General features: G+C 40.1%; 1 protein-coding gene and 1 long non-coding RNA gene across 6 annotated transcripts in view; one reads left to right on the top strand and one right to left on the bottom strand.

Moving 5' to 3' along the window:
• Window positions 1-25,578, top strand: part of PLEKHA8 (pleckstrin homology domain containing A8) — a 171,851-nt gene extending 146,273 nt beyond the window's left edge. Inside the window, exons 2-14 of one of the 2 annotated variants that reach the window (XM_071735591.1) lie at window positions 4,983-5,099; window positions 5,802-5,957; window positions 7,665-7,789; window positions 9,145-9,303; window positions 10,179-10,219; window positions 10,907-11,070; window positions 13,550-13,709; window positions 14,114-14,199; window positions 14,831-14,889; window positions 16,196-16,326; window positions 16,825-16,895; window positions 19,013-19,074; window positions 19,987-25,578. In XM_071735591.1, the coding sequence (XP_071591692.1) occupies window positions 4,983-5,099; window positions 5,802-5,957; window positions 7,665-7,789; window positions 9,145-9,303; window positions 10,179-10,219; window positions 10,907-11,070; window positions 13,550-13,709; window positions 14,114-14,199; window positions 14,831-14,889; window positions 16,196-16,326; window positions 16,825-16,895; window positions 19,013-19,074; window positions 19,987-20,184 (1,529 nt within the window). In that variant the 3' untranslated portion in view covers window positions 20,185-25,578. The remainder of the gene's footprint in view (window positions 1-4,982; window positions 5,100-5,801; window positions 5,958-7,664; window positions 7,790-9,144; window positions 9,304-10,178; window positions 10,220-10,906; window positions 11,071-13,549; window positions 13,710-14,113; window positions 14,200-14,830; window positions 14,890-16,195; window positions 16,327-16,824; window positions 16,896-19,012; window positions 19,075-19,986) is intronic. The other variant, XM_071735592.1, reaches the window with a different exon arrangement.
• On the bottom strand, window positions 4,011-12,911 carry LOC139792388 (uncharacterized). Of its 4 annotated transcripts, none has more exons than XR_011724244.1 (5): window positions 12,451-12,911; window positions 10,884-10,938; window positions 8,321-8,438; window positions 6,285-6,420; window positions 4,011-4,388 (listed from the first exon to the last, which is right to left on the bottom strand). It is a non-coding gene; the product is annotated as an uncharacterized lncRNA (long non-coding RNA). The 4 variants fall into 4 exon arrangements; XR_011724245.1 differs by having other exon boundaries at window positions 6,339-6,420; XR_011724246.1 differs by having other exon boundaries at window positions 8,321-8,446; window positions 12,451-12,596.
• Window positions 25,579-27,041: the final 1,463 nt, after the last annotated feature.

Genomic DNA, 27,041 nt, shown 5'->3' with positions numbered 1-27,041 from the left:
AACTCCCAGGAGCTTTGAATTACTTGAATTAGTGTGTCTGAGCAGCAGCCTGGATTATTGAACTTTTGCCTCCATCACTCACCACAATCCCCTCTTTGCTCTTAATTCTTTAACTGTGCCCCCTTCAAAAATTGTGCTCCCCGTGCCATGGCTTGTCACTGGCATAAAATTGTTTCCAAACAGCCCCAGTTGCCCCGTGATAGGAGGAAGTTTTTTCAATGCTGCTAGCACTGCTCTAACAGTTGTGATTGAAATGAGGGTGGATTTTATGGGATTTGTGTGAGAAAAACAATTTGGGAAAGGGTCACTGTGTTAAAAGTGGTTCCAACTGTTGCTTGCTTCACTTGAACCTCTAGTGGCCCTCAAGCAAGTGTTTTAAAAAGTGACACTATTGCTAAAGTGCTAAATCTGTTACCTTTATTACCTTTAGCAGCTCCTGGTATTGATTCCTGCTGTTAATATGCACATAATCAGAGGCAAATGGCAACATGGGCTTCTCTAGAAGCTGCTGTGTAGGTGAGAGGATAGTATCTCAGAGAGACACCAATTGTCACACACTCTTATCTGCCTTTCTTCTGTCCCTCATGGGTATTGACTGGATTTTTTTATCTTGTCAAATTGTTTCACTACAGAATTAAGGCTGCAAAAGGTGTTCTGGTGCCTTGGGATTGCCCTTATCAAAATACTGGTTATCCTTAGGTGGCTGTATGGAAAAAGCGGACAACAGTTTTGGGTGCAAATTTCTTATGACAAGATAAGCTTTTAACTGTACTACTTCTGTGTGTTGTGTGAGAAAAAAGGGGGTAAGTTTTGAGTTTGGTCTGCATAAGATATTCTTGCTGAATGCTTTTCCTGAGAGAAAGCTGGTGGTGACTGACAGCATAAAACACATGGCAGCATGAAGGGACCTTAGTCACACAATCAGTTGCTAAGGACCAGTTTGTAAGATTTTGTCTGTGTGCCAAATCATTGTGATTGGGAATGCTGTGGGATCTTGAAATGAGGGTTTTGACCATTTGTGACATGGAGGTTTCCATAGACTTAATTCTCCAGGGAAATCTTCATCCTTTGGATACTAGTGCATTAAGACCAGCAGTGGTCCTTCTAGGCCAGTACGAAACATTCATCTTGTGCAGGTGAGGAGATGCAGGGAGCTCAGTGCAGAAATCAGAGGTTTTTTTCAGCACAGTCATGGCAGCTCAGCAGTCTTCTTTCTAAGATGAAAATGACTGTCTTTTGTTTTGTCTAATAGATTCATCCTCTAACTAGAAAATACAACTTTCCTCATAACTGGAAGGCAGGTGTTTGGTTGTCACAGGTTCAGTAGAGGAAGGTGCTATCTTCTGGCCAACAGCTGCTATGAGAACAAGCAAGAGCAGGCTGGGTTTTAACAAAGTTGCAAACCTCATCACATTCAAGGACTTGCATCAGCACCCACCGGCAAATGTGGAAGGATCTATATTGATCTTGTGTTTTGCAACGTACCAGCACTGTCTTGGTCCTGTTTGGTTCTCCTGTCCTTGGGCAGTGGGAGATAAAGCAGTAAGTGGTGGTATGATGGACACGTGGCACAGCTTACTTTGCTCAGGGTGGTTGAAACTACAGGTATTATTTTCCTTGCTTTGAGATCCCCCCTGACTATCAGAGCAGCCAGTCTGGGACTCCCCTGTGACCTTGCACAGAAAAGCAGGGATCTGCTCCAGCTTTGCCACCTGAAACTACGGCTTGGGTCTTGCCTGTGATGTTGGCAGTAGGGATGTGATGAAAGGTCTGATTCTTCCTCTTAGGCAGATGTTGCCATAAGGTGGAAATTTCAGAATTATCTCCTACCCACACTTACAATCTCAGCTAAGGTCAAAAGAAGTCCAAGGACAATTTGGTGCATTAGTTTTTATAAACATTTACATTGAAGCTCAAGAAATCAATAAGCATAAAGCATTACATAATTCCAGTGGAAAGCCAGGAGTAATAAACTCGGGTGTCTGGCCTGTGTGCTTTTTAGAATGCAACGGGAACTGGCATCTCTTAGTTGCAGCTTGCCTTTCAGGTCATCAGTTTGATTTCTTGAATACGTAATTCACCCAGATCGTTTGGCTTTGGGGATGTCTGACATGATCTGCATATCTTCACATGTTTTTTAACTCATTCGTGGTACTTTGGAATAAATGCTGCCTTTAGTCTGAGTTGACTTTAAATTACGTTCAAATTTCAACTGTGTTATCAAGAAATGTCAAGTTTGCTCAGTGATAGATGCATCCAGACTTGCTGAAGTGTAGTGGTGGAAGTAGGCAGATCTTTCAAGCTGTGGAAAATTCTGGAGAAATACTGAATCCTTAGCAGGCACAGAGTGCTTACAGAGCTGTTTCTGTAGTGGATAATATCAGATCTTCCATGTGCTACCTGTAAGTTTATATGTATATATGTATATATGTATCTTTCCCTGACAAGGTCAGTTTTTACTGTTAATGGCTCTGTGCCTCTAAAATGAGCTGTGCACATATGAGCTGCATTTTGTCCTCCCTGTGCACCTCCTGTATAAATGGACTTAGTAAATTCTTCAGAGTTGTGTTAGTGTTGGCAATGTAAGACCTTGAAAGGTTTAGCTCTAACTTTCTGTATCAGGTGAAGTCTGAATGCTCAGTTCTAAAAATTGCAATATTCCTAGGATAGTTTATGCAGAAATAATAAAACTGGATAAACCCATGACTTGTAGTTGTGCAAGTATTTAAATGTCTTCTTGCTGGTTTGTTTCTTGTTTTTGTTTGGTTTTTTGGGGTTTTTTTGTGTGTGTGTGTGTGTGTGTTTTGTTCCTCTGCTGTTTGCTGGTCTGCAAATGTGAAGCTCCTGTAATTGAAGATTGTGTTCCTGTTGCACTGCCCATGATTTGTCAGCCACCAGCTATTTTTGTCTGGTTGTTTAAGATAACCTCCCCTTGGCTGCTGGCTCAGTGTCAGGGAGTACCAGGTGGTTAGTGCATCTTCTGACAGATGAGATTTTAAAAATTTTTTTTAAATTGTTTTCCTTTTACAAAAATGTATTTTTATTAGTGTAACAATTCTGATCTGAAAATAAATGCTGTCCTAGTTAACAATTGTGTATCATAGTCTTTTTAATATATATCTAGTAAAGAGTTACATTCTGCAAAGAAAGACACAAAACTGCTGCTTCCCTGTCAAAAACAAAGCAAACAGAAAACCAGAGACCAGAATAAAAAAAAAAGACCAAAACCAAAACAAACAAAATCAAACAAACAAAAAAACCCCAAACCAACCAAAAGCCTCAACAAAATGTATTGGCTCATAACATTTTCAGTCAGCCTCCAAAGTGATGGAAAAGTGATGGTGTTTTGTATTATAGCTAATTAATTGCACAGCCCTTGACTGATGGAAAGCAGTTTGAGCATGAGCTGAAATTGTAAGCTGTGAAGCCCATGGATGAAATGATTCATGTGCAGCAGCAGGATCTCCAGACTGAATTAGAGGCCTGTATTGACTGTAGCACTGTGCATTATTTAGAGCACTGATTCTGTGCCATTGGATGTCTGAAGCAATTAACTGTCTCTCTCTGCTGAACAATCATCTCTTTTTTTGTGAGTTCCTCCATATCAATAGTGACTTTTAGGATAGTTTCTTTATTTTGGTGGCAAGAAAAATAAAATTAAGTCTTTCTCTTTTCTTTTTTTTCATTCTCATTCTTGCACTATTTTTTCCCCTCCATGTGAAAAAATAAAGTATTGAGAACACTTTGGCATGTGTAATGTTTTCATAATCTTCCAGGAAATTATGGAAGAGTGTGAAAAAGAGATTTATGTATAATGTGTGTTCCAGCTTCCCCCAAGGTTCAGCAATCTGTTGACCTGGATGTCACAGTATTGCTTGTCTGAAAAAGCAACCAGACAAAAAAACCAAAACAATCCAGACTCCTACTATTAGCCCATAGCTTTAGGGCTTTCTAACCTTAAACTGAGTTGGGCTTGGCTTCAGCAGTAGCCTAAGGGATTGGTAATTACTCCTAGCTAGTAAGGAGTAGCCATTCCTCCAACATTGTATTGGTCCAAGCCCAGTTTTGGTTCTTGCAGCTCCATGCAGGTTGGCAGAGTTCCAGCTCAGGGGAGAGCAGAAGTGAGGCCCCTCTGCAGAGGTGCGTAGGAGCCAGGTGGTCCCCGTGGCCTTGTCCAATTTTTTTTTCCAGAGATGGTTTGCTGGTGCAAGTTGGGAGCTTTGGTGTCTTGCTCCATTGGTCCTGGCTGGACCAGTCATGAAGGCTGCTTTCCTCCAGTGACATTGCTGTCTCATTTCTTATTAAGTTAAGGAGCTTGTAGTTTTTAATTAGCATAAATGATAGCCATCGTGTCTTGTTTGTTTATATCTTTTCACACTGCTCTAGTGCTTCCAAAAGAAGAAAACAAAAGGAATAATTTGCTTCTGAAGTCAGGCAGTAGGATGGGCAAAATTCAGAAATAATGGCTCTGCTCTAGCCTTGTGTTTTGGTTGTTCTCTGGGAAGGTATCCAGGAGTGCAAGTCATTAATTCTAAGATGTTTTTCACGTGGGCAGCATAGCTATTTCAAGGCCTATTCAGAACTGCTTCATTGAAAACTGCTGTTCAGAAATCAACACATCTGCCTCTGGGCTGTCTTCCCTTGATTTTTAATAGTTTTTTTGCCTGTTGCTTTTCAAGACAATTTGGCTAACCCTTCCCATGAGGGAGGAAGACATGTAAGGCAAAGGTGGTTTGGGAAGAGAGTGTGAGTCAGTGATGCTGCAAATGACTGCTGTGGTCCAGCTGCCTGCAGAAAGGCCAAGCAAGCTGCCAGCAAGCAGGGGTTATAGTGTGCAACATCTGGGCCTGCTCACAAATCTCACTTGAAGGGTTTGATTTTCATGGGGCATCTGAGAATCTTGGGAGCCTTATTTGCAGCAAGTCCTGAATGGTGAAATTGCAGGGAGAGAAGTAACTGAGAAATGCATTTTTATTTTTCAGGTTGGCAGCCTCGATGGTTTCTTCTCTGCGGTGGCATCCTGTCCTATTATGACTCTCAGGAAGATGCCTGGAAGGGTTGTAAGGGAAGCATTCAAATGGCAGTGTGTGAAATCCAAGGTAACTATGATACAGTAACACTCAGCAACACAAAGCTTGTCCAGTAAGGTTGTGTTCAAGATGAGATTTCAGGTCACAGAACTATCTGGCACCTTCATTTCTTTGGTGTGTATTTGTAGTGACTCAGTAACTCGCTCTGTGTGCCAGTTTTTATTCTACAGTGTTTTGAAAATGTTAAGAGAGCTGCAAGCTTCTAATATAATGGGTATTCTCTATGCAAATGGGTCACTCTTGTTCATGAGCTGTGGTGCAACATCGTACAGCTTCAAATGGCTCTTCATAAGCACAAAGCTGAACCCATAAATTGGCAGAATTTGCAGAAATGTGGATAATAAACTTCAGTATTACATCTGCTCATTCATATTGGATTATTTGCCACATCTTTGAGGTTCAGTTATGGGCTGGAAAACTGAAAGAGAGTCTTGCCAGAAGAGGATGCCCTTTTGATAAAGACTGCCATATGATACTGTACTGATGAAAAAGATGCCTCTCATAGCTGTTTATCCCACATATGTAAATGTGTGTGCCCTGTCTATTCCGTAACTCATAAGAGCAGTTATAGAATGGCAACAGGGCAAGTTTGGGGCTGTACATTCTTCTTCTTTTATTACTGTTTGACCTGCCATCTAACATATCTGTTGGGATATTCAGTTGGGTTGGGAAAGGCTGAGGAACTGGTCTGAAATCTTCTGTTGCTTCCAGTTCATCCTGCAGATAACACACGAATGGACCTGATCATCCCAGGGGAACAATACTTCTATCTGAAGGCAAGAAATGCAGTTGAAAGGCAAAAGTGGCTGGTTGCACTAGGAACTGCAAAAGCCTGTCTGACTGACAGCAGGACACAGAAGGAAAAAGGCAAGAACACCTTTTTACTGGTGCACACTGTTTGTTTTTTTATTTCCCCATGTTTGCTCTAGTAGATGTACACACAAAGAACTCTGTCCCACCTGTGCTTCAGGTATTTGGTGCAAATAAAAGCCAAGACATGTGAAACTCTAGCTGGAAATCTTGGGTGTTAACTCTCAGTGAAGGGATTTGAAAACTTTGGCTTTTCCTTAAAATATACTATGTATAAGTAATTTAAAAACCATGTGCTAATGGGTTTTGTATAGTACAAGGAGTGAGTAGCTCCTGGTTGTTGGTCACTGGGATACAGATTGTGTGTGCAGGTAAGACCCCCACCTTGTGCCACTGTCTAAGGGTGGCATGTGCCACCCATGATGTGGGTCATCATACCAGTGTTTCTTGAGCTCTGGTGTTCCTCAGACCTGTTCCTTCCATGTTCTGACTGGTCTGTTTTGTGCATTTCCAGAATCATCTGTCAATTAAAATAAAAGTTTTAATTATTGTTTTTGGGTTTTTTTCAGTTGGTTTTAAATGTGCATACTAATACACTGAAATGAATGTGGGTGGGTACTTCCTTTCCCTGAGGTGGGGAATTGCTTCTCATCTTAGCCTTATGTTAATCTTCACCAGGCTTTGCATATACTGATTCTAACTGAGTCACCACTGAGCAAAAAATGCTGCTGTGGTGTCCTGCACAAAGTGGGGATCTGATGTGCAGTGCCTTGAAACAGCACAAAGTTGTATCTATAAGCTGACATACAGCAGCATAGGGTGAAAAGCTACTGCTGTATGTGCTGAGCTAAACCCTGTGAGTCTCATTAACAGACAAATTTATTTTGTAATCCTGAGACTCTAATGTGAGAAAAATTAATTCTGAAAAATCTTGGATTGACTGTTAGTCTGCTCAGTTCTGCACACTCCACTACAAGAAAAGTGGACATACTGGAGTGAGTCCAGCAAAAGGCCACTAAGATGATTAAAGGAAATACGTGATAGGAAAGCATAAAAAAGATTGAGCCAGACTCAATGAATGGATAAGAGGAAATGGACATAAATTTGAATACAAGCACCTCCACTGTGACATTACAAACGTGTTTATGTTGTCAGGGAGTACTAAAACAGGTTGCACAGAGAGATTGTGGAGTCTCCCTCTTTTGCAGTGTTGAAAATCTGACTAGGCATGGCCCAGAGCAATGAGTTCTGTCTTTGAGCAGGGGAATAGGACTAGCTGGTCTCCAGACATCTCTTCCAAACTCAAGCCTTCTGTGATTCAAAGGATATATATTAAATAAATACCATTGTGTTGGACAGGATGTATCTTTTCCCTCCAGTGTTTTCTGCCCAGAATCCTGATCTTTTAATTCACAGTGAATTGTTTGCTCCTTAAACTTGAAAACAAAAAATTTGATACACAGGGCTTGTATCCATTTTAAAAGGCCTGCTAAGGTCAGGTGCTGTGTACTTGATTTTTCTTTGTGTCTGAAGTCTAGGAACATACTGTTACTTCTATGATGGTAAATAATGAAGCAGTTCTTTACCTGTGAGGTGCATAATTTATGGCCAGTCCAGCTCATCTTTTTGATTTGATAGAAAATGTTTTGCAATAAGGAAGTGTTGTTTGAATTAAATTGGAGAATACTGTTATAGCAACTTTTCAAAATCATATACAGAAAGATGGATATAATATATGTAACTCTTCTTTTGTTTCACTTTTAGAGTTCACTGAAAACACAGAAGCCTTGAAGACTAAAATGTCTGAACTTAGACTGTACTGTAACCTCCTTGTTCAGCAAGTGCATAAAACCAAGGAAACCAGCATTTCTGGTGTGTCGGAACCAGAGGTACAGCTCTACTTTTGGTGTAGATGACATCTGTAAAGTCTTGAGCATTGTGATAACTCTTCTGATTAGCCAATGCAGTATTCACTCATAGCTGCTTAATACTGCACCCTCTTTCTGCAGAGAACCTGCAGGATATAATATATCTATGGAACAGGTGCTGTTTAAATGGAGCCATGCTGTATTGTTGCAAATAACTTCCCCTGTGCTGAGGCAGCAAGTAGTGAGATGAGATATGGTATCTGTGGTATATGTGGTGCATAACATCTCTGTAGATAGTCATGTGTATATAATAGATCAGAAAAGCAAAATATTTTTTATAAAAAGGTAACTTGCAAGAACTGCACATTTGTCTGTCCTGCTCAGCAGGTTATTGGTATCCTGCTCAGCAAAACACTTCTGTTTTTAACCAAAACCTTTAAGAGATCAAAAGACAATGCAGACCACAAAAAAACAAACCCAAACAAAACAAAAACAAACAAACAAAAAATACCAAACAAACAGAAAAAAAGGAACATGTTAAGAGAGATTCACCTCACTTGCTAGAGAAGCTGGTGTGGAGTTTCAGGATGCCTCTCACGGGAGAAATGGGACCTCAGGTGCAGGACAGGCAGGCAAAGCATCTGAAGGTTAATCATCTCTGTAAAGATACCTGATAAACTGTTTATGGTAGATTAACAGACTGTGCAGAAGCATGATGTAGTGTATAAATGACCAGAAGGCACTATGGGTCCTTTTAGCTCACAGATGTTGACAACAGAAAAGTAATGTGTTTATTCAGCTCATAGTTCACACTTCTGGGGGAAAACTTGCTTTCCCTGATTTTACTGACGTGTAACTGGAAAGATTTATTGCTGAAAGCATTTTAGTATCAATAACTGCACTTTGCAGAATCTTCATCTTCTCTGCATTGTGGCAATGTAATACTTCATTCTGCCTGTTTTCCAATTACAGTAATTTTTTGTTCATAGGATTTTTGAAATTATTATCTGGAGGTCATTCTGTATCTATATGATTTGTTTAGCTTTCACTTCTCCTGTCTGCGGTGTCATCAGGAATGCCATTGCTGAGTATATCAAGGCTTAGTATTTAATACATTTTCAGCACCAGGGATAAGGGGCATTGCTTTTAAAACAAGCATACTGAGCTTGTTGTAGAGAGAGGCTGACAAGAGTGGTAATTCTGTGAGGGGGCACAGCCCCAGTAGTACGTGATGCCAGTTCTCTGAGCAGATAGCACATTGCATTTTAATTCATGTTGAGCAGAAGCTATTACTATCACAGTTATGGGCCATGTAGCTTGCTCCAAATTGATTTTCTGTGATGAGTCCTTTTTTTCCAATTGGTTTCTTCCCACAGAATGAGATTGATATGGGAGCTCTGTTAAAATCAACGTGTGATACCTTCCTCAAGACTCTTGAAGAATGTATGCAGATTGCAAATACTGCCTTCACTTCTGAGTTACTGCACCAGACTCCACCTGGATCCCCACATTTAGCAGTTCTCAGGACAAACAAGGTAATGGCCAGTACAGTTTTTTCTCAGTGTTGGCATGGATGCTAAAATGCCCTTTTCTCAGGTAGCTAGTAGTCCTCTATTGGATATACTCTGATAGTTGTTGTGATTTGCAAGTGAGGTAGTGTAGTGAGGCTTCTTTTTTAAGAAACAATGGCCAATCTCTTAACTTCTAATGATAGTTGAAAGCTGTTAAGCATTAACTTTCACTGCCCGCTCCAGCTGCCAACATTCATGTTTCAAAATAATTTGGCTGTGTGGCAAATTTGTCCATTGTGGGAGCTCACAGCAATTACTACTATTCCAAGCCACTGTAGTGTAGGATCTGTAGTAATACACCAACAGGAGCTGATGAGCTTATCTTTCTAATGGGCAGGGCACTTTCTTGAATCCACAACTGTAGACACAAAATTGGAGCATCTCTGGCAAACAGCAGATCAAGATGTATTTAGGAAGGTAGATGAATCACTGAATCTGGGAAGTGAGATAACTTCATCATACCTGGTATCTGGCCTCATGTTTCTTCTGTTTTTTCATGATTTTTTCCCTAAGGAAATAAAGCATCATTGCAAAGAAAACTCACTGCCTTGGTTTTTATCGCATGCTGTCAGGTATCTCAGCACTTGTTAGCTAGCTTCTGAAAATCTCCTGGTTTTCTTGTTTATTTATTTATTTCAATATTTTAATGGTGTAATAATGTAGCAACTTTTTAATGTTTGTCTATGTACTGCCTCCACATCAGAGAATTAGTGAGCATATACTTCACTTTTCAGCTTTTTTCCTCACTCCAACTTGCGTTCAATAAAATGTAAAGTTTGAGAAGCATGATACAGTCTTCTTCCTTTAAAGAATATTCTCCCTTTCCACTTATCTTACAGATAAAGCACTCTGTCTTGTCCACTCACACCTCAACAGAAAGGTATAATACAAGTCTTTACTGTCAGTCTCTTTCTAATCTGTTTATAGTAGTATCTTTCCATATTTTTACTCTAATATTACTGGTAGCAGGTGGAGGCAGGATTTTATTGCTCTGAGATGTGTACTTGGAAGCAGACACAGTAAATGGGAGCTGGCTCACCCCACTTAATGTCTCTCTTCTTCAGTCCTTTTCCTTTTATTTTGCTTAAACATCCACTTGGTGACTGGTCAGTCAGCAGCCAGCTCTCTCCCACTTCAGTGCTCTTTCCTGTATCTTAGGTTCCATTCCATAACTCATGAAGTTGGAGAGCAGGCTATGGTTGGTGGAGTAGATGCAAGATTATATATTTTAAAATACTAATGGTGGCATACTCATTTAGCTATAATACCCACCTGTGATTTTCCTTTTTTGGAATCAATTGTACTCATTTTTTTTCTCTTTCTAATAAAGGTCATTGTAAATATATTCAGACTCTGAAAATTGAGGCTGCATCATTAATCTTACCTCTGCAAAGAGCTGAATGGTTCTTTTTATTGTATTAGAGAAATTCTTTTGCTCAGAGCAGTCTGTGACAGCATATAATTTCTGTCAGTTGCTTTTCTGTTCTTGTTATTTGTGTGTTTTCACAGAAAGAAGCTTACCAAGCAATGTTTTTCACACTTACCATTATTCTTTCCCTTTCTTCAGGCAGATGGAATTAAACCCTTGTGAAAATGGCTCTGTAAAACCAGAAATTAACCATCAAGAGCAAACCCTTATTAAAAGTCTGGAATGCATAAACCTGGAAACAAATGAGGGGAGCAGTGATGTTTCTGTTGAAGATCACATAGCAGAGGGTTTGTCAAGTAAATGTATGTACTGGTTTTTATCCAGAATTGTTGCTCTTTAAGTGTAAATGGAGGGAAATAGAGGCTGCCTGTGACAGTGCTGATACCTTGCTTCTCAGGAGAGGGAGTGCCTGTGTAATTTAGTCTTCTCTCTACCCATTGTCAAGCCTTGCCAGTGCAGCTTCTGCCCTTGTTGATAGCTAGCTTGGGACTGAATGGTGAAGGAAATTAAAAATTCTTTTTTTTTTTTTTTTTTTTTTTGGACAAGTGGAGACTCGCATAGATGGTGACTGACACATGTAGCAGCACAACCTGACAGAGCTTGGGCTCTTCTTGCACTTTGGACACTTTGTTCCCAGAGGCCCTCCCCTGGGAATGCTGGCACCCCTGCTAGCATGTAGGGCTGCAGTGTCAGAAGGGAGACATAGAAGCTTTGTGTGCCTGTCTGGGAGGCATTGACCCTGTAGTCACTCTTGATCCCCCTGACAGATCTTTACAGAAAATTAACCCTTTTTCTGCAGCGAAGAGTAAACTAGAAAACACCTTATTTCTTTCATTACTTTAGCAACAGCAAGAACCTTAGATTTGGGCATGACTTCAGTAAAACACTGTTGAACTAATTTAGTATAAAATTCCATCCAAAGCAGCTATATTGTTAAGTATTTCTGAACTAAATTTTGATAAGTCTATGCAAGTAACATGATCTCTACCTGTCCTGTTGAATGGACTGTATCATTCTCAAACAGTAGCTTTCTCTACCTGGCTGTTATTCCAAAACATAAATATGCAGTCAGTGAATCAGGTGAAGCTTTTAGGCCTGAATTAATGAACATGGTGATATTTCTCCCACATGGATTTTCTTTGGAGTTTTTCCCACTTCTGTGGCTGGTGGTGTAGTGTGGTAAGTCCCTGCAGGATTACTTATTATTTAGCATAATACCTCAAGAATACAGTACTAAAGCAAAGAGGTCAGACTAATTCAAGTCAGCCTGTTGGTATCATTTAGCTGCTGAAATTGTTTCTGTGCAAAATAGAGAAAAGCCTGCCCTCTCTTGGAGCTGTGTATTTGGGTTGCAGAGTTTTTCTGGCAGTACAGGATAGAGTAGGATGTGTGGTGCCATCCCTATGGGGTGGGCTGACCCAGCTAGCCTGCAGCTCTGTCTCACCCCACTGTATTTGGCTGCTCCTTATGAGCCCAGGAACTTTGCCCTGTGTCACATACTCATCCCTCTCTCTCCCTTTTACTAAAAGAAGATAATCTTTAAAAACACTCAAGCAATTCATGCTCATAGGAAATTTCTGTTTGTCATTTAGAGCTTACACTGTTTAAGCTTGAAATTTCAGAGGACCCTGGGCTTTATGCATAGCACTTCCGTGGAGTCACTGGGCTGTTTCTCTACTCACCAGACCATGTGTCTTGGTGAAGGACAGAGAAGTGAAAAACTTCAGTTCCTCAGCAGAGTCACTTTGCTTGTGAATGAGGCATGGTCAATTATGGAATTATGGCTGAGGCCTCTTTTTTCTGCCCTGAGGTGAATGGCTGAAGTCTCATTGCTCTTACCCGGTGCAAGTGCTTCTTTTTGTACCCAGTACCTGGCTTATTCAGTGGTTCTGCAAGTAATAAGGACTGCTGTAAGCTTGCTTTCAGACTTCACTTGGAGCAAGAGAGTTCCTTGCATCTTGAACCCTTCAGCTAGAAGCTTCAGGTTTAAAATCCTCACTGGCACTTGAAAGTATTAATTTCCTGGAGAGACAAATTCCCTGGGAAATCTTGGAAGTTAGTTTGACAGTCTGGCAGCAAGATGGCAGCAGCCGTGGCTTCTATGCTGCAGATTCTGTGATTATGTCAGACTTTGTCTTCCTTTGGAGCTGCCTGTATACTGATCTTTTGCTTTGAAATGGATGCCTTTGACCCCAGAGAAGAAATTAAATAGGCACATTAATCTTTTTCTTGGAAACTCTAAAGATATTGATACAGATCAGGGAGAACCTAGCAACCTTTGATGTCATAGCAGTGTCCGCCAAAGCAGCCAGTTTACTTATTTACCAGAAGAAGCAAACAAGTCACTATTGATCTTTTGCTTTTGAAAATGCACTGTGCCACTTTATCAGCTGTGGGGAAGCTCCAGCCATGTGAGAAGTAATCTTTCTTGCAAGGGGTCTTCCCCCTGCTGCATCCAACTGTTTCTTCGATGCCCTTCTCTTGTAAGGCTGTTCTTGCTGAGAATGTATGGGACTCACCTGCGTTGGAGCCTGGTGCTTGGTTTGTGTGATTAAAAGAAATGGGGAGGGGACTGATTGAAATGTGGTCTGACCACCTGACAGACCTGTGGTGAGAGTTGTGGTGCTGGCAGGGAAAGCTTTTAAGCTTGCATGATACAGATACCCTAGTGCCTCCTTTCGAATAGAAAGCATCTTGATGAACAGGAATAACAATATATGGGTATGTGGCTATTTTAGTTTTCTGTTTTCTTTTTTTTTTCCTGTGTCCTATAAATGTAAGGCATTAAAGAAGATGGAGAGAACAAGCTGCAAGCTGCAGAAAGCTGTGGTGCACACAAGTTGCTGCAGTCAGAAAGAGATTCTTTAAGTGGACTGGCACTGTGTGAGCAAGACAGAAATGAAAGCCATTCTCCTACCTTCTTCAGTGTCATGAGCAATAGGTAGTACAGATTTCAATTAAAAGGATTATTGAAACTTTTTTAAGCCTCTAATGAACTCATTTTAAAGACTCTTCTTTGTGTAAAGCTGTATTTGTAGAGATTATTTAACAAGACTGCATACAGCACAGTAACTGAAGATGTCTTTTGTAGAATTAATTGTACAGAATGGAATGGAAAGTTTTTTTCCTTGCTTGTAATTGCAGGCCTTGCCTGCACACCACCAAATGTGTATTTTCTGCAGTCACTTACTTTAACCTAGTGAAGCAAAAGCCCTGATGATGGTTCCATGTCTATAAGTAGTACCTCAGTGAGTATGAGTGGGTATGAAATGTAATTTTGCCTTTAGAAACTGCACAAAAGGAGTTGCTAAGGTAGTGATCTTTTCTGCTTGTCCTGGACACCAGGTTCAGTGATATTGAACTTCGAGAGGAGCAGGGCATACCAACAGAAGAGTTTCTGGAGTCATGTTATGCAATTGTGCCTGTCCTGGGTAAGTAGCTCCTTTATTTCTGACTCCTTTTGACTGCTGCCAGCTGTAAGAAAAGGTGGAGTAGTTGGTTTGGAGAATTTATTTCTTTGGTAAGGTGATAGAGTAGATACAGTTCCTATCAGCAGAATACATTTGACTGGTACCAGATGTTTTTTACTTCTTTGCTTTATAGAGGATTCACTCTCATTTAGATGGGGCCCATTTATAAGATGTCAGGATATCCACGAGTCTGTCTGGAACAACTATTTCTTCCCCTCAGAAGAGCTTTATGCATCCAGTACAGCTGACAGCAACATTATCAGCTGTACTATACATTTGATTTTTCTAAAGATTTCTATCTCCAGTTAGTACAGCCCCCCACCTGCTTGGCCCCTGCATCTAACAGGTGATATGAGGACCCTGTGAGCATGCAGCCTTTCAAAGACTTCCAAATTGTAGGTCAGTGTATTTTAACACCCCTATCAACTGGGATGGATTGGTTCTACACTGAAGAAAGACTTTGGGTAATTGTTTTAGTATTCACCTGCCATTTAGAAGGATTTTTAAGTGAGTAAATTAATTGAATTGTTACTAAGTCATGAGGACTGAAAAAAGACACAGTTTTAAAGTATGACCTTTTCTTTTCTTCTAGACAAGCTGGGACCTACTGTTTTTGCTCCTGTTAAAATGGATTTTGTAGGTAACATCAAGGTAACAATTTATTTCTAGCACTGACTTTTTTTAAAACACAGTATCTATCTTAGGCACTAAAGCTGAAGAATCTTTGTTGTAGAAGTCAAGGCTGGAAGACTGTTTAATATTTGATAACGTTGCCATCTGTCAGATCAGAATGCTGAACTGCCCCTAATTCTGTTTGTACAGTACACGCTGTGTTTAATAAATCCAGTTGGTTTGCGTGAATTTCCTAAATACTTGACTGACTGCCAAGTAAAAGGTCTGTTACACCTAATGAATATGACTTCGATTCTGAGCTGGATAGGTTGTAAGTCATGATGTGATAGTGGCAATATTGATTTTATTGACTTACTGACTGTAAAACAAACAGATTGGGTTAAAAAAACCAAACCTTTCCTCGACCAAGCAGGAAGAAGTTAGTGCATTAAGAAGCAGCTTCTCAGCAGATTGGGGCAGACTCCCCAGCCTTGTTTTTTGTTCTGGAAGCTCTTCCAGCTCCCAAGTCTGAAAAGGTTTGAAGTGCTGCTTGTCAGGCAAGATGTATTCATAGCAAGACTTAGGGTTGTTTTATTTCAAAGGAAAAAAAAAAGGTAAAGTGAAGTATATCTTGAGTGTCTGATAAGGAACACTGCATATATTGCTGCACAGTAAGACATGCATTTGCTTATCTTACAGAAGGTAGCCTCTGAAAGGCCAAAAATAGCAGGAGAGAGGAATGCTATTTAAAAAACTAAACGCATGAATATTTATTGTCAAGTGATAGGCAGCTACTCCTTTAATGCAGAAGAAGAATATATTTTATCTACCCCCTATATATTTTGTGATTTGTTGTTTTTTTGTTTTTTTTTTTTTGTGAGTAGTTTTGTATAACAAATTTAGGAATAAATTAAAAATCTTAAGCAGGCTGATGACTGCTAAGTGTAATTGAGAATTTGAAGCATAGCAGTTGTCAGAAGGTAATCTTGGTAAATGGGCAGTCTCTCTCTTGTTTGGAGAGCAGTTTGAGTTAACTCCTCCACCAGTGTGGGGGACGCCATAAGAGCCTAGAGCATTTTGTCAAACAGAAATTGTAAAGACCATGTAAAACTTTGACGGAGATGCTGTTCTCTGGTTGCATTAGGCAGATGTGTCTGGAGTGGTACCCTGGGAAGGGGTTCCCAAGTGCAGTAGGGCAGCTGTGCCATGGGGAGTGTGAGACCTCGTTGGGGATCTGTGGTATCCCTTCGCGGGGAAGAGTTCTGGTAAATAGGTGGTAGTTATAAGATAGGTGACTGTTTGATCTTAAAAGTCTAAAGCTTTGCCTCTTGTTTCTTATCCCCAGAAAATTAACCAGAAATTTATAACCAACAAAGAAGAGTTTGATACCCTTCAGAAGATAGTGCTTCATGAAGTGAATGCAGGTGTAGCACAAGTTAGAAACTCTGCTACGGAGGCACTCCTGTGGCTGAAAAGGTAACAGCTTTCTCTCTGCTTACACTATAAACTGATAAGGTTCAATGAGGGACATATCACCAATGCAATCTTATGTGCATAGAGCAAACTGGTTACTTTCCACAGACTCCATCGATCCAAAATATCTAAGTTCAAGATTGTGTTGTCTGTGGTTGTGTCACTGTAACTGTGCCAAAAGGCCTGAAAAAGTTGACCACAGGTAATCCTTTTTTCCCATAAAAGTGAAGTTCCACTGAGTGGCTGATCCTGCTGGGCCAGAACATTAGGCAGGTGATTTGGGGCTGCAGCAGCAAAGTTTTAACAAAGTGGTTTTCCTTGTGCTGGGAGAGAGGCTGGAGGAGGTAGCTGCATTTTTTTTTGTTGAGATTGGAAATGGTGCCTTAATTCTGAGTTTTATAATACTTCTGAGTTGTATTGCAACTTTGGGGACTTTGTTAGCCTTTGTGTTGCTTTGTTATAAATGTGATTTCTTTTTATTTCATTGGTTCATCCTGACAGAGGCTTAAAGTTCTTGAAAGGGTTTTTGACAGAAGTGAAGAATGGGGAAAAGAATATCCAAACAGCTCTGAGTAAGTGCCAGTTGCTTTGTTCTTTATGTGCTTCTGAATTTACGTACTTGAGTATTTTTATCCTCCTTTAGAATCTGTGTTTTGGTTTTTTCTTCAGTAACAAATGATGCAAGTAATCTCAAAGAGAACTTTTTTGAAAATCAGTTTTTGAAAAAGGCTGTCTTCAGGCAGGTTACTACATAACTGGTCAATGTTGATTTAAAGATTTCTTTAATTGGCATGCTTTCAGCAGGGCAGACAGTCATATCTTAGGGGAAAAAAGTGCTTTTTCTCATTCCATTTTCTCAGCTGTTTTGCAGCGAGAATACTCCCAAAATCCATAGTTGCTCCTATTATTTTTTTACTTCCTTGGGAGACTGGCTGTCACTCTTTGGAATCACCTTTTTTCCAATGCGGCTAGGAATTGGCTGCATCAGTTAGAAGGGAGTTTGTAATGGAAAAGAGAATTTTTCCAAGTACACAATTTCTGATACTGAGTCAGGCTACTGCCCACTGCAAGCATAAAACCAAATACAAACCTCTCTTGTACTTGACTTGGTTATTCCTAAGTATGACCATCTCTGTACGCTGGCAGCCTAATGTTCCGATAATCCTTTAAAACAGCTTTTCTAAAGCTTTTTTTAAGCTTCTTTTAAACACCTAAGCAGTCGCTCTGTAGGATTAGTAAAAAGAACAACTGCACCCAAGTATGTAAGCAGCTCTTGGAAGAGGGACTGTAAGTACACTGCTACCAGATTTGGTTGTTAAACACCATGGAAAGTCAAGGCGCTTATTTGACTTTCTGAGTCTGAATTACTATTTGAATTGCTCAGTCCACAGCAGAGCCATGCTGCTGTTTTTTCTCACTTCTGCCTTCTCTTTCTCCCCCTGAAAAGCTCTTCCATATCCGTATCCAGCGCAGCTTTGATGTACTGTTCCTTATTTAGGAATTACTGTGATGTTTGAATCTCAAGTAAAGATGTGGACTATATGCCCTGTGAAATGGAAAAAAACCAAAAAACCCAAATTGAGTTCTGAGGAGCAAACAGCTTTCTGAAGAAATTTGTCTTTCCTTGGGATTTAAATCTAAAGCAAACTTTTCAAACTAAGCAAACTGGTGTTTCTAATGCCATCTATATTTGCTGATAAGGCAGAAAATAGACTTGTCATTTTTGCTACATAATATTCTTTTTCTTCTTACTTCATCGCTCTTATTACTCTGTGCTTTTCTCTTAGGTTCTCACTCCTACTGTAAAGGTAGAAAAGATGCATTCCCCAGTTGCTAGACTGACAAGATGAAGTGTATTTCATATTACAGCAATTTCTGGCTCTATTTTTCTGACTTTTTACGGTCTTTGTATAGTAACTGTCTGCACTATTTTGAGGAATGTAAAGCAGCAAAATGTAGATGTTCTCTTTCTTAAAGCTGAACAGCTTAAGAACTTAAAAATGCCACTGAAGGACAAGGATGTGAAATTATGACAGTGACAAACTAAGACTGGGAAAATATGGCTCAAGAATGCTTGGCTTTGTATGTAGAAGTCTTTGTATATGAAAGTGGAGCTGCCTAGGAGCATAACAAGGGCGTTCATCAAAGGCTGCACCCAGGGCCACTCACAAGGGAGAGCCTGAGGATTATCTTAATAAAAGCCTGGTGCTTTCTGTTCCAGTGACCCTCAGAATTTGGCTCTCAGCTGTAAAGAGAGTGTTCTTAATTGACTCCTGAGCTAACCACCTCGATTGAAGCTGACTAACCATCAACTTGCAGGATAGTTTCACCCCATATATTATTTTCTCAGACCTGGGCTGAACTGAGAACTAGATAGTAGAAGTGTTAGTCGTGAAGCACAGCTTCATAGTCAAATAAAAATTGCATTTGCCTTCCTGTCTGTTAGAATGCTTCCTTGCTGTGGGTGAGTTGAAGGAGATTTGACAGCAGAGATGAGACCCCAGTGCAGAAATCCCAAATCTGTCATCTCCTTTCAGCCATAACTTTGCTACTCAGAAATGGCCATTATTTGCATCCTGTGGCAAGGATATATCCTGAAATGGTAATTTCTAAGCTCTTAAGTTCTCTGTGATGAAAACTTAAAACTCACATACTTCTGTATCTTGATTATTTCTTCTTTTCCTTTAAGACAATGCTTATGGGAAGACATTACGGCAGCACCACGGTTGGGTTGTCCGCGGGGTCTTTGCAGTGAGTATTTACCTCAGTTGCTGATAGAACTGGGGGTCTTGTTCATGTGATCCTACATTTTGTGTAATTAATAAGCTATGTTAAAACTCTAAGCATTAAAATTAATAGATTACTTTGTCAGACCTTATTTTCAAGGTGAAGATTGTGGTTATCACTATGTTTAGTATCGGGTTTTCAGGGCGGAATCTGCTTTCTGGAGCTAAGACAGACTGATCACACCTGCATTTTTCATTGTTTTTAGCCACAGACTTGCAAGGCTATTAAATAAAGAAATGGGGGGGGTTAGGTTGCTTTTTTGAAGACTGATCTGCCTTTGGCTGTGAGCATTCAAGAGGGGTTAGAACAGAACGTGTCAGGGGAGCTGGAGTGGAATATATTGGCTAGAGGAAATGGTTTATTTTTTGTCCGGTGTGGCAGCTCCCCCTTGTGTCTTTCACTGGAAATCATCACCGAAATTGTAAAAGGAAAAAGAAGAGCCTCATCCAGTCAATAATGATAGTTTAACTAGAAGAAGCAGAAAGAGTGGGGAGAGCTTTCTAAAGAGCATTTTAAGAATGGGACTTCAGTGCTGGGTTGGGATCTCCCATAACAACCTGTACTTTATTTGGGGTTTGTATTTAATTAATTTCTAATGTATGCTATTGATTTGAACAAAATATGGTCTACAGACACTTAAAATCAAGACTCTCTGGAGGTGTCTTAAACTGAGCATTTATAGAGATAATTAAAAAATAACATAATTGTTAGCCTTCCTCCCAGTTTAAAATTTTTACACATGAATGTACACATAAATACATAAAAGCTATGCAATCTGAGTGCAAAGAGGGATGTCTTAGAAGTTTTTTCATGGCTTTAGTTGGTTTCTTTTCCTATTCTGTTTTGCTAATCTAAAATCTTTGGTTTCTCTCCCAGTTAGCTTTAAGGGCAGCTCCAACGTATGAAGACTTTGTGGCAGCTCTGTCTGTAGAGGAGTGTGATCCTCAGGAAGAAGTGTTTTACAAAGGAATGCAGAGGGACCTCAACATATATCTACCAGCCATGGAAAAGCAGCTAAATATCTTAGACACTCTCTATGAAATACATGGTTTGGAGTCAGATGAGGTGGTATGACTACAATAAGACTGCATATCAAAACTTCAGGGACTGTGTCTGTTAACAAAGATTTCTTTCATTTTGGCTTCTTTCGGACATCGTTTCAGTTTGTTGTATCTTTTCAAGGAGGGAATGGTGTTGTGACTGTTTTTGGGGAAGGGTATGTATGACTTTTGTTCTTTTGTTACTCTTGTTTGGTGTTTAAATGCAGAGGTACTGTTTCTCTTTGGGTCACAGCTCTGTCCACGATGAATGTTTCTTAACTGTTTCTCCTCCTGCTTGTGCACTTCCTCTTCTCTTCACCTCATAAAATAACAGAGCAGAACTTGGGCTTTGCTCCCATACCTCAGAAGAAAGCTGCTGGTGCAGGAGAGCCATTGGGGTGCCAGTGCAGCACCCAGGCAGCTGCCCTGTGCATGCTCCCTGCCACAGTGAAAGAGGACAGTAGTGAGAGTTATTGCTAACCTGATAGCAGAAGAAGGCCAAATCTTATAAGGTACATGGTGAGTTTGTCCCTTCACTTGGGTTGAAGGTTTTTAATGCAGCTTCTCCTCAAATGTTACAGAGACCTTCACCACAGCAGTATGTGGGTGGTGGTCTGAGCTTCCCCAGGAACCAGCCTTTCAAACTGGGTATCGTGTTCCCTGACCAGCTCCCAGTATCTGTCACCGTCTCCCAGTCAGCTCCTGCCAGTGGACCACAAGAAATTTGCTGGCACAGACTGGCAGAGCCCAGCTAATTTCAACAGTGCTTTAGTTACACAAGCAATTGAAGATCATGTCCACCATGCTGGTTTATTAAGGTTTTGGTGGGGTTTTCTATTATGGGCTTAGGGTTTTCTTAAATCAGACTCACACAAAACCATAATATTTGCTTTTAAATTGAATACAGTTAGCAGTTTAAAAAGCAGATTTCATTAAAATGCTTCCTAGGCTGCCAATATGGGCAGAGATTTTGGAAAGTGGACATGAAATGAGTGAAGTGTAGGGGAAGCTAGAATTTGTCATGAAGCCTTCACACATTAGGGCAATTACAAACCTTTAAATCTAAAATTATGTAGAAGTGACTGGAAATTGAGTTAAAGATAAAGATAAAAATATTCTCCTTAACCCTGCTGCTATTTATTAAAAATAATAAAGAAGTCCACTTAGCTACTGACGTGGTTAAGAACAAAATCCCTATTTGTGCTGATGACTAGAAGGCTGTCTGTGAATTTTTGACTGCTGTGTAAGTGGGTCTCTCAGTGATGACCTAGAGCTTCAGATGGCTTTGTTCAAAGTGCTGATTTTATCTCATGTACAGGAGGAGACAAGAGTGTGCTGATGAGTTACTTAGAATTAGTAAATCTTCATCAGTATAAGAGAAGTTATTATTTCCATACTTGGCTTTTGTTAGGCTGAAAACCATATTGTCAGTAAAATGAATGTACAGTGGGCCTGCTGCCCTGTGCTGCTCTGTGATGGGAGCCTCTCTGCACACCCAATACTTGATCCTTCCTAAAGAGCTGACTATTTTGAGCTTTAAGAAAAACATATGATGCTTGAAGAGAAGGCTAAACATCCTACTTCATGTGTGAAACAAGATAGCAGGGATAATTATGCATTTTAACAGTGTGACTTCCTTGTTCCGTTCATCTTCTCTGAGTTGTGCCTATCTGCAGTTCCCCTAACTACTCCAACAGGAATCAGAAGGACACTGGAATTTTAATTTTTCAAATTTTCTTAATTTGAGTAGTGTACATTTATGTTTGAGTGGAAAGTCAAAACTTTTGACTGAAGCTCTATTCAATTATTTCACTACTGGCAGTGCTCAAACTGCAGCAGTGAGCCTTTGGACAGCTTCAGCTCTGCTTCTTTTAAGCATGAATGCAAAGAAATCACCCCACTAATAGAAAAACTAACTCTCTACCCAGTGTGGTTTCCTCAAGGTTTTCAGCTGTTAGGTGGGAAACTTTGCTGTAATACTTTTGAGCTGAGTGCTTTGGGAAGGTGATGGAAACTGTGTTTCCAGAAAATATCAGCTGGGGTGTGGGGAGAGGAGGAAGAAATCCCATTTTTATAGAAATCAACAGTCGGATCATGGCAAAAATTTACTTACCCTGTTGCTCCAAGCTTTTCCAGTAGCAGGAAAGTGTATTCACCACTTAAAGTCTTGGAGGTATTTTTGAGTTTTCTATTTGGTTTTGGTTTTTAACTGACAGGAGAACCACTAGTTTGTTAGTAGTGCATCAGACCCAATGTTTGATGAAAAAGTCAGGAGGCTTTATTTCATAGGCACAGACCTCAACAGCTTCCTTGGGCCACTAACTTCAGCAATTACAAACTTCTACCAGTCTTCTTTCTTCTAACAAATAGAGAAGGGTCCACCTGCTGTATCCTGTAATCAGCATGGCATCCTGCCTCGGAGTACTTTCTGGTCGTGCTCTTCTGTGCAAAGCTGGTCTTTCTGGACTCTGGAATTGGAGCTTGAGAATGTTCTTAGGGGGCTGTGGCTTCAGGAAACCCCTGTGTGCTTGGTGTTAAACAGGGGACTTGCAGACAAGGGACTGAACAAGGTATCTTTGCCTTCACAACTTGTTCTTCACCCTGCACGGCTCTTGCAGGATGTTGAGCACTTTCAGGATGTATGAATGCTATCTCTCCTGTCAAACTGAGAAAAGAAACCCATGCAGCATGTTGCAGAGCTGAAATCCAAGTTAAATGTCTAAGGATGCAATAGACCAGATGACCAAATGGAAGCAAATACACTGCTAGACAATCCACATCTTTCTTTTCCTGTGACATCAGCTTGGCAAGCAGAGAGGATTTTAATAATTGTAGAAGACAAGCGACTAACTTTTGGCCTCCAAATTTAGAACTGGAGATGTCGGTGTTTTCTGTTTCATTTGTTTGGTTTGTTGGTTGGTTAGTGTTGTTTTGGTTTTTCTAATGGCTGACATTTATGAACAACTGACCTGCTTACTTCTAGAGGTCCACGTGACTCTCAGGTAACAGCACCTTTGCTCTGCATACTTTACATGAACTGCTTTGGTTTCTTAAACTGCACTAGTCTAAAGTCTCCTTTACAGGTGCTTTTGGCTGTTTCCTTCAACGTCAAACAGTTGCATATTCTCAGGGATTTTACTTAGCCATGGCAAAATAAAAGTAATCACAGTCTTACCCTAGGGGAGTAAGACTGCTTTTTGTTTAAAAAAAAAACCAAAATCAACTTTGAGTGTAGAACTCTGATGCAGAGTATGACACTGACAGTGTCCATCCACTGTGCATCCTTGCTGAGACATGGTAAATCCCAAAGCAATCTGATTGAAGTCCTGTCTAATTCTGAATAATGGCAGTCAGTGTATCTGAGTAGAGATCATACACACATCTTTGCAGTATAGTGCTGTTGGCATTAGAGCAGAACTTTCAAATACTTTCAGAAGATGTCTGCTTAGCAATTGGAGGCTTTTATTTATATTATTTATTTTGTTGGTTTTTTGGGTTTTTTTAAATATCGTCTAAAGCCCCCTCTGATATTTTAAGACACCATACTCAGTCGCATATTGAAGTTCTGTGATAATATAACTGTAGAAATATGAACAGAATACTCAAGTGTTTTAGTGTTGTAAGCTTAAGGAGTCATTGAAACATCCCATCTCAACATCATTGTAATTTGGATCTCCCTTTAACAGATGCACTTAAAGTTAAGGGCCATATACCTTCACTTACAAGCTCTTTGTAAAGCATCATCAGGATTTAGGTTGTAGCTCTTTGCTTTAAAAACATTTCACAGTTTGGAAAGTGTCACTGGGCATATGAAAAGTATTCCCCAGATGTGCTCCAGTTGTTTGCAGCCTGCTTTGGCAAAGGAGTGGTGACCACTACAGAGAACCAATGTTACCTATGACTGTGTATGCCAGATCTTCTAACCCTTCCTTTTCATGATCACTTCAGCTTTTGTGAAAAACTTTAGGGAACCTTAAACTGCCTTTCAGACAGTAGAAGAGATCACTAACACATTCCTACTTGCCTGGTTTTCCCTCTTCCCCTACCTGGTCCCCACTCCTTCCTTTCCTTACATTGTCATCTGCTGTGGTACCAGAGCTTCTGCTGTCCAGTGGAAGCATCTCTCCATAGTTTTGTGAGTGGTACAAATGTAAGCTTGGAAATCAGACTTGATTTCTTTGGCAGGCAACCAAACATACTGTCAGACTGAGGACGTGCTGCTTTTCTCTGAAGTTTCTCTGGTTGGACATGGGAAGACCAGACCACTTTGAACTTTTAATTTCACCAGTCAAATTGCAATTGGGACACTTCAGACTTGGCAGTTCTACCTCTTACAAGTGAAAGCACAGGGATTTATGTGTGGTTTTTTGTGTTTTTTTTTTAAATTTACTTATTTCTATTTTCTAGCCTGCATAGTACAGTTAAAAAAAAAAAAAAAAAAAAAAAAAAAAAAGAGAGAGAGAGAGAGAGAGAAGGGAGGTGGGAATACTCATGCTTATTTGCTACTGTCTGTAGCCTTTTAATGAACAAATTGTGTAAAGTACTGTGTGCTCCAAGCAACAGAAATTCACCCTCCTGCAGAAAGGGTACCATAGTACATTTACTGTCTCTGAGCTGATCCTGCTCACAGTTCACACAAGGATTTAAGCACTCGCTTTGATGATAGATTACATACATAGACTTCACTTAAACACATGTGCACCCTCCCACTGGCATGCAGTTCTTCAAAATATGGTCTTTGACTGTAGTTTTTAATATCCCTTTCTTAGTATAGGATTTCTACCCCCAATTACTCCAGATGTGCTAGAGACAAATATTTTTTTAATATATGAAACATCCTGATGTCCTTGTTCTTGCATCCTGATGTCTGCTTAACTAAGTTTGTTAAATTTATTTTACATTGCAGCATTCAGGGGGTTCAGAATTTATTAATGCCTCTATTTAAAACCATCTTGAAAGTTTGACATTTATGTCTACTTGATACTAAACAAGAAAATTGCATTCCAGAATATGGTGACTAAATTCAAAACCAAAGCAGCTTCCTTTTGTTGTTTTCTTTCATATTTTCTTTTTTTCAAGCCAATTTTGGGCATACATTTTATCAATGTCAAGCTGAGATTGCTGCAAGCGTTACTTACTAAAATACATAACATACATGCTGAAATACTTTTAAAGATGAAAAGAAGTACTGCCTCACACTTTAAATTTATTTAATTCTAAGGGCTTGCTCATACCCCCAAAATAACCTCTTTCAATGTAAGCGTTGCAAAATTTGTGCTGTCATAAGCAATTCAGTCCAAAATACTTTGGAGTTTCCACTCTGCCTCATCTCTAAAATCATGCAGCATCTGTCTCTTCTTTCAGAGCATTGTTAAGACCTTTGTCAGACTTTTATATTATTTCATTATAATAAACTTATTTTAAATAAGCATGTTTTAAAATCTCACTTTCTCCTTGCATGGAGTTTGTGTCTCTTATTACAGCAGAGCTCTTCAGGACTGCATCTGTTCTAAGTACTGTGTGAGCAGTCAAAAACTGTATGTTTCTGGTTCACAGAAACTACCTGTAAGTATCTTGGTACAAAGGATTTTAACACCCATGGAGCCTGTTTTGATTACAAAAGCAAAAGCTGTGTCCAGCATATGGTAATGATGGGTCCTTGGCCAGTGTAAATATGTGAAGGCTGTAATTAGAAAAAACAACCTGACAACATGAGAGTAATTATATTTTAAAATTGCATGTATTATTTGTCCTCTTTTTGCCTGAACTTGAATCTCTTCCATAGAGATGTCAAAGACTTCAGGAACTCCTGTGTGGTCTATCTTGAGATGCAGATGAAGACTAGAGCTCCGTAATTAATGTGGGTGTAACACCTCCCTTTTTTTCCCCTTTTGTTTTTGTATAAACACAGCATGGTCCTCAAAGCAAACCTATGGTACTCAATTATTTCTCTTTAGCAAGGACAAGTCCCTCTGTTAAATGGCAGCATCCAGGTGGAGATCTGTGATGTGGTGGAAGTTTTTTCTCAGCTGGAGAATGAGATGATGAGACTGCCTGGTCATAACCAGCCCTGTGGCAGTGAGGATGATGCATGTGCCCTGATGAAGCAAGACCAGCTCTGCTCAGCTAGAGCTGGATGCTTCCTGTGGGATAGAAGAGGCTCTGAATCCTTCTGATTGCCCCAGGCCCCAGAGCATCAGCTTTGCAAGGCCAAGAGCTTCATCATTAAGGGCTGAGCTCTGGCAGGAGCCTCAGATGTGACATCCCTGTCTCACCTGCTGGAGTTGAGCTGGTGGAGCTGGTTGAGCTGGCAGCTCCATCATCACCATCTGGTAGGGGTAAATAGGTTAGAAGGCCTTCCAGCAAAGAGATCATGTCCTGCTTTCAGCAATCCACCATTTTTTGTTCATCTTCTCCTCTTCCTAAGGAAATGAGCAGAGTCAGCACTTCTGATGTTGATATCTCCACCGTGTTCTGCTGTACTGGACAACTCTAGCTCTTCACACCAAAACAAAGAGGATGTATGCAGGGACAGGCATTGAAAGAGGTACAGAGTCTGCCAAAACTTCACTCCCATGCAGAATTATAATGACCTGTTTCCTTTTTATGTTTGAAATCCCAAGGTGCTCCAACAAAAAGATGAGGTTTCAGCTTTCTGTCCAGGTGTGCAATAAATCAATTGAACAAATACCCATTTTCACCTTGCAACTTCCTGCACTCGTGCAGATATTTTTCCATTGGCAGTTTTGGAGTAGAGGATGAGAGGTGTGATAGGGTCAACCAAACACAAACACACAAACAGTTTGGTCAACACCAAACTGTGTGGTGAAGTCAACACTCTAGAGGGAAGGGATGCCATCCAGAGGGACCTTGACAGTCTTGAGAAGTGGG

This window comes from Heliangelus exortis, chromosome 2, assembly GCF_036169615.1.
Source record: "Heliangelus exortis chromosome 2, bHelExo1.hap1, whole genome shotgun sequence".
Taxonomy (NCBI): Eukaryota; Metazoa; Chordata; class Aves; order Apodiformes; family Trochilidae; genus Heliangelus; species Heliangelus exortis.
Note: the sequence above shows the minus strand (reverse complement) of the source record. Positions and strands in the feature narration are given on the sequence as shown.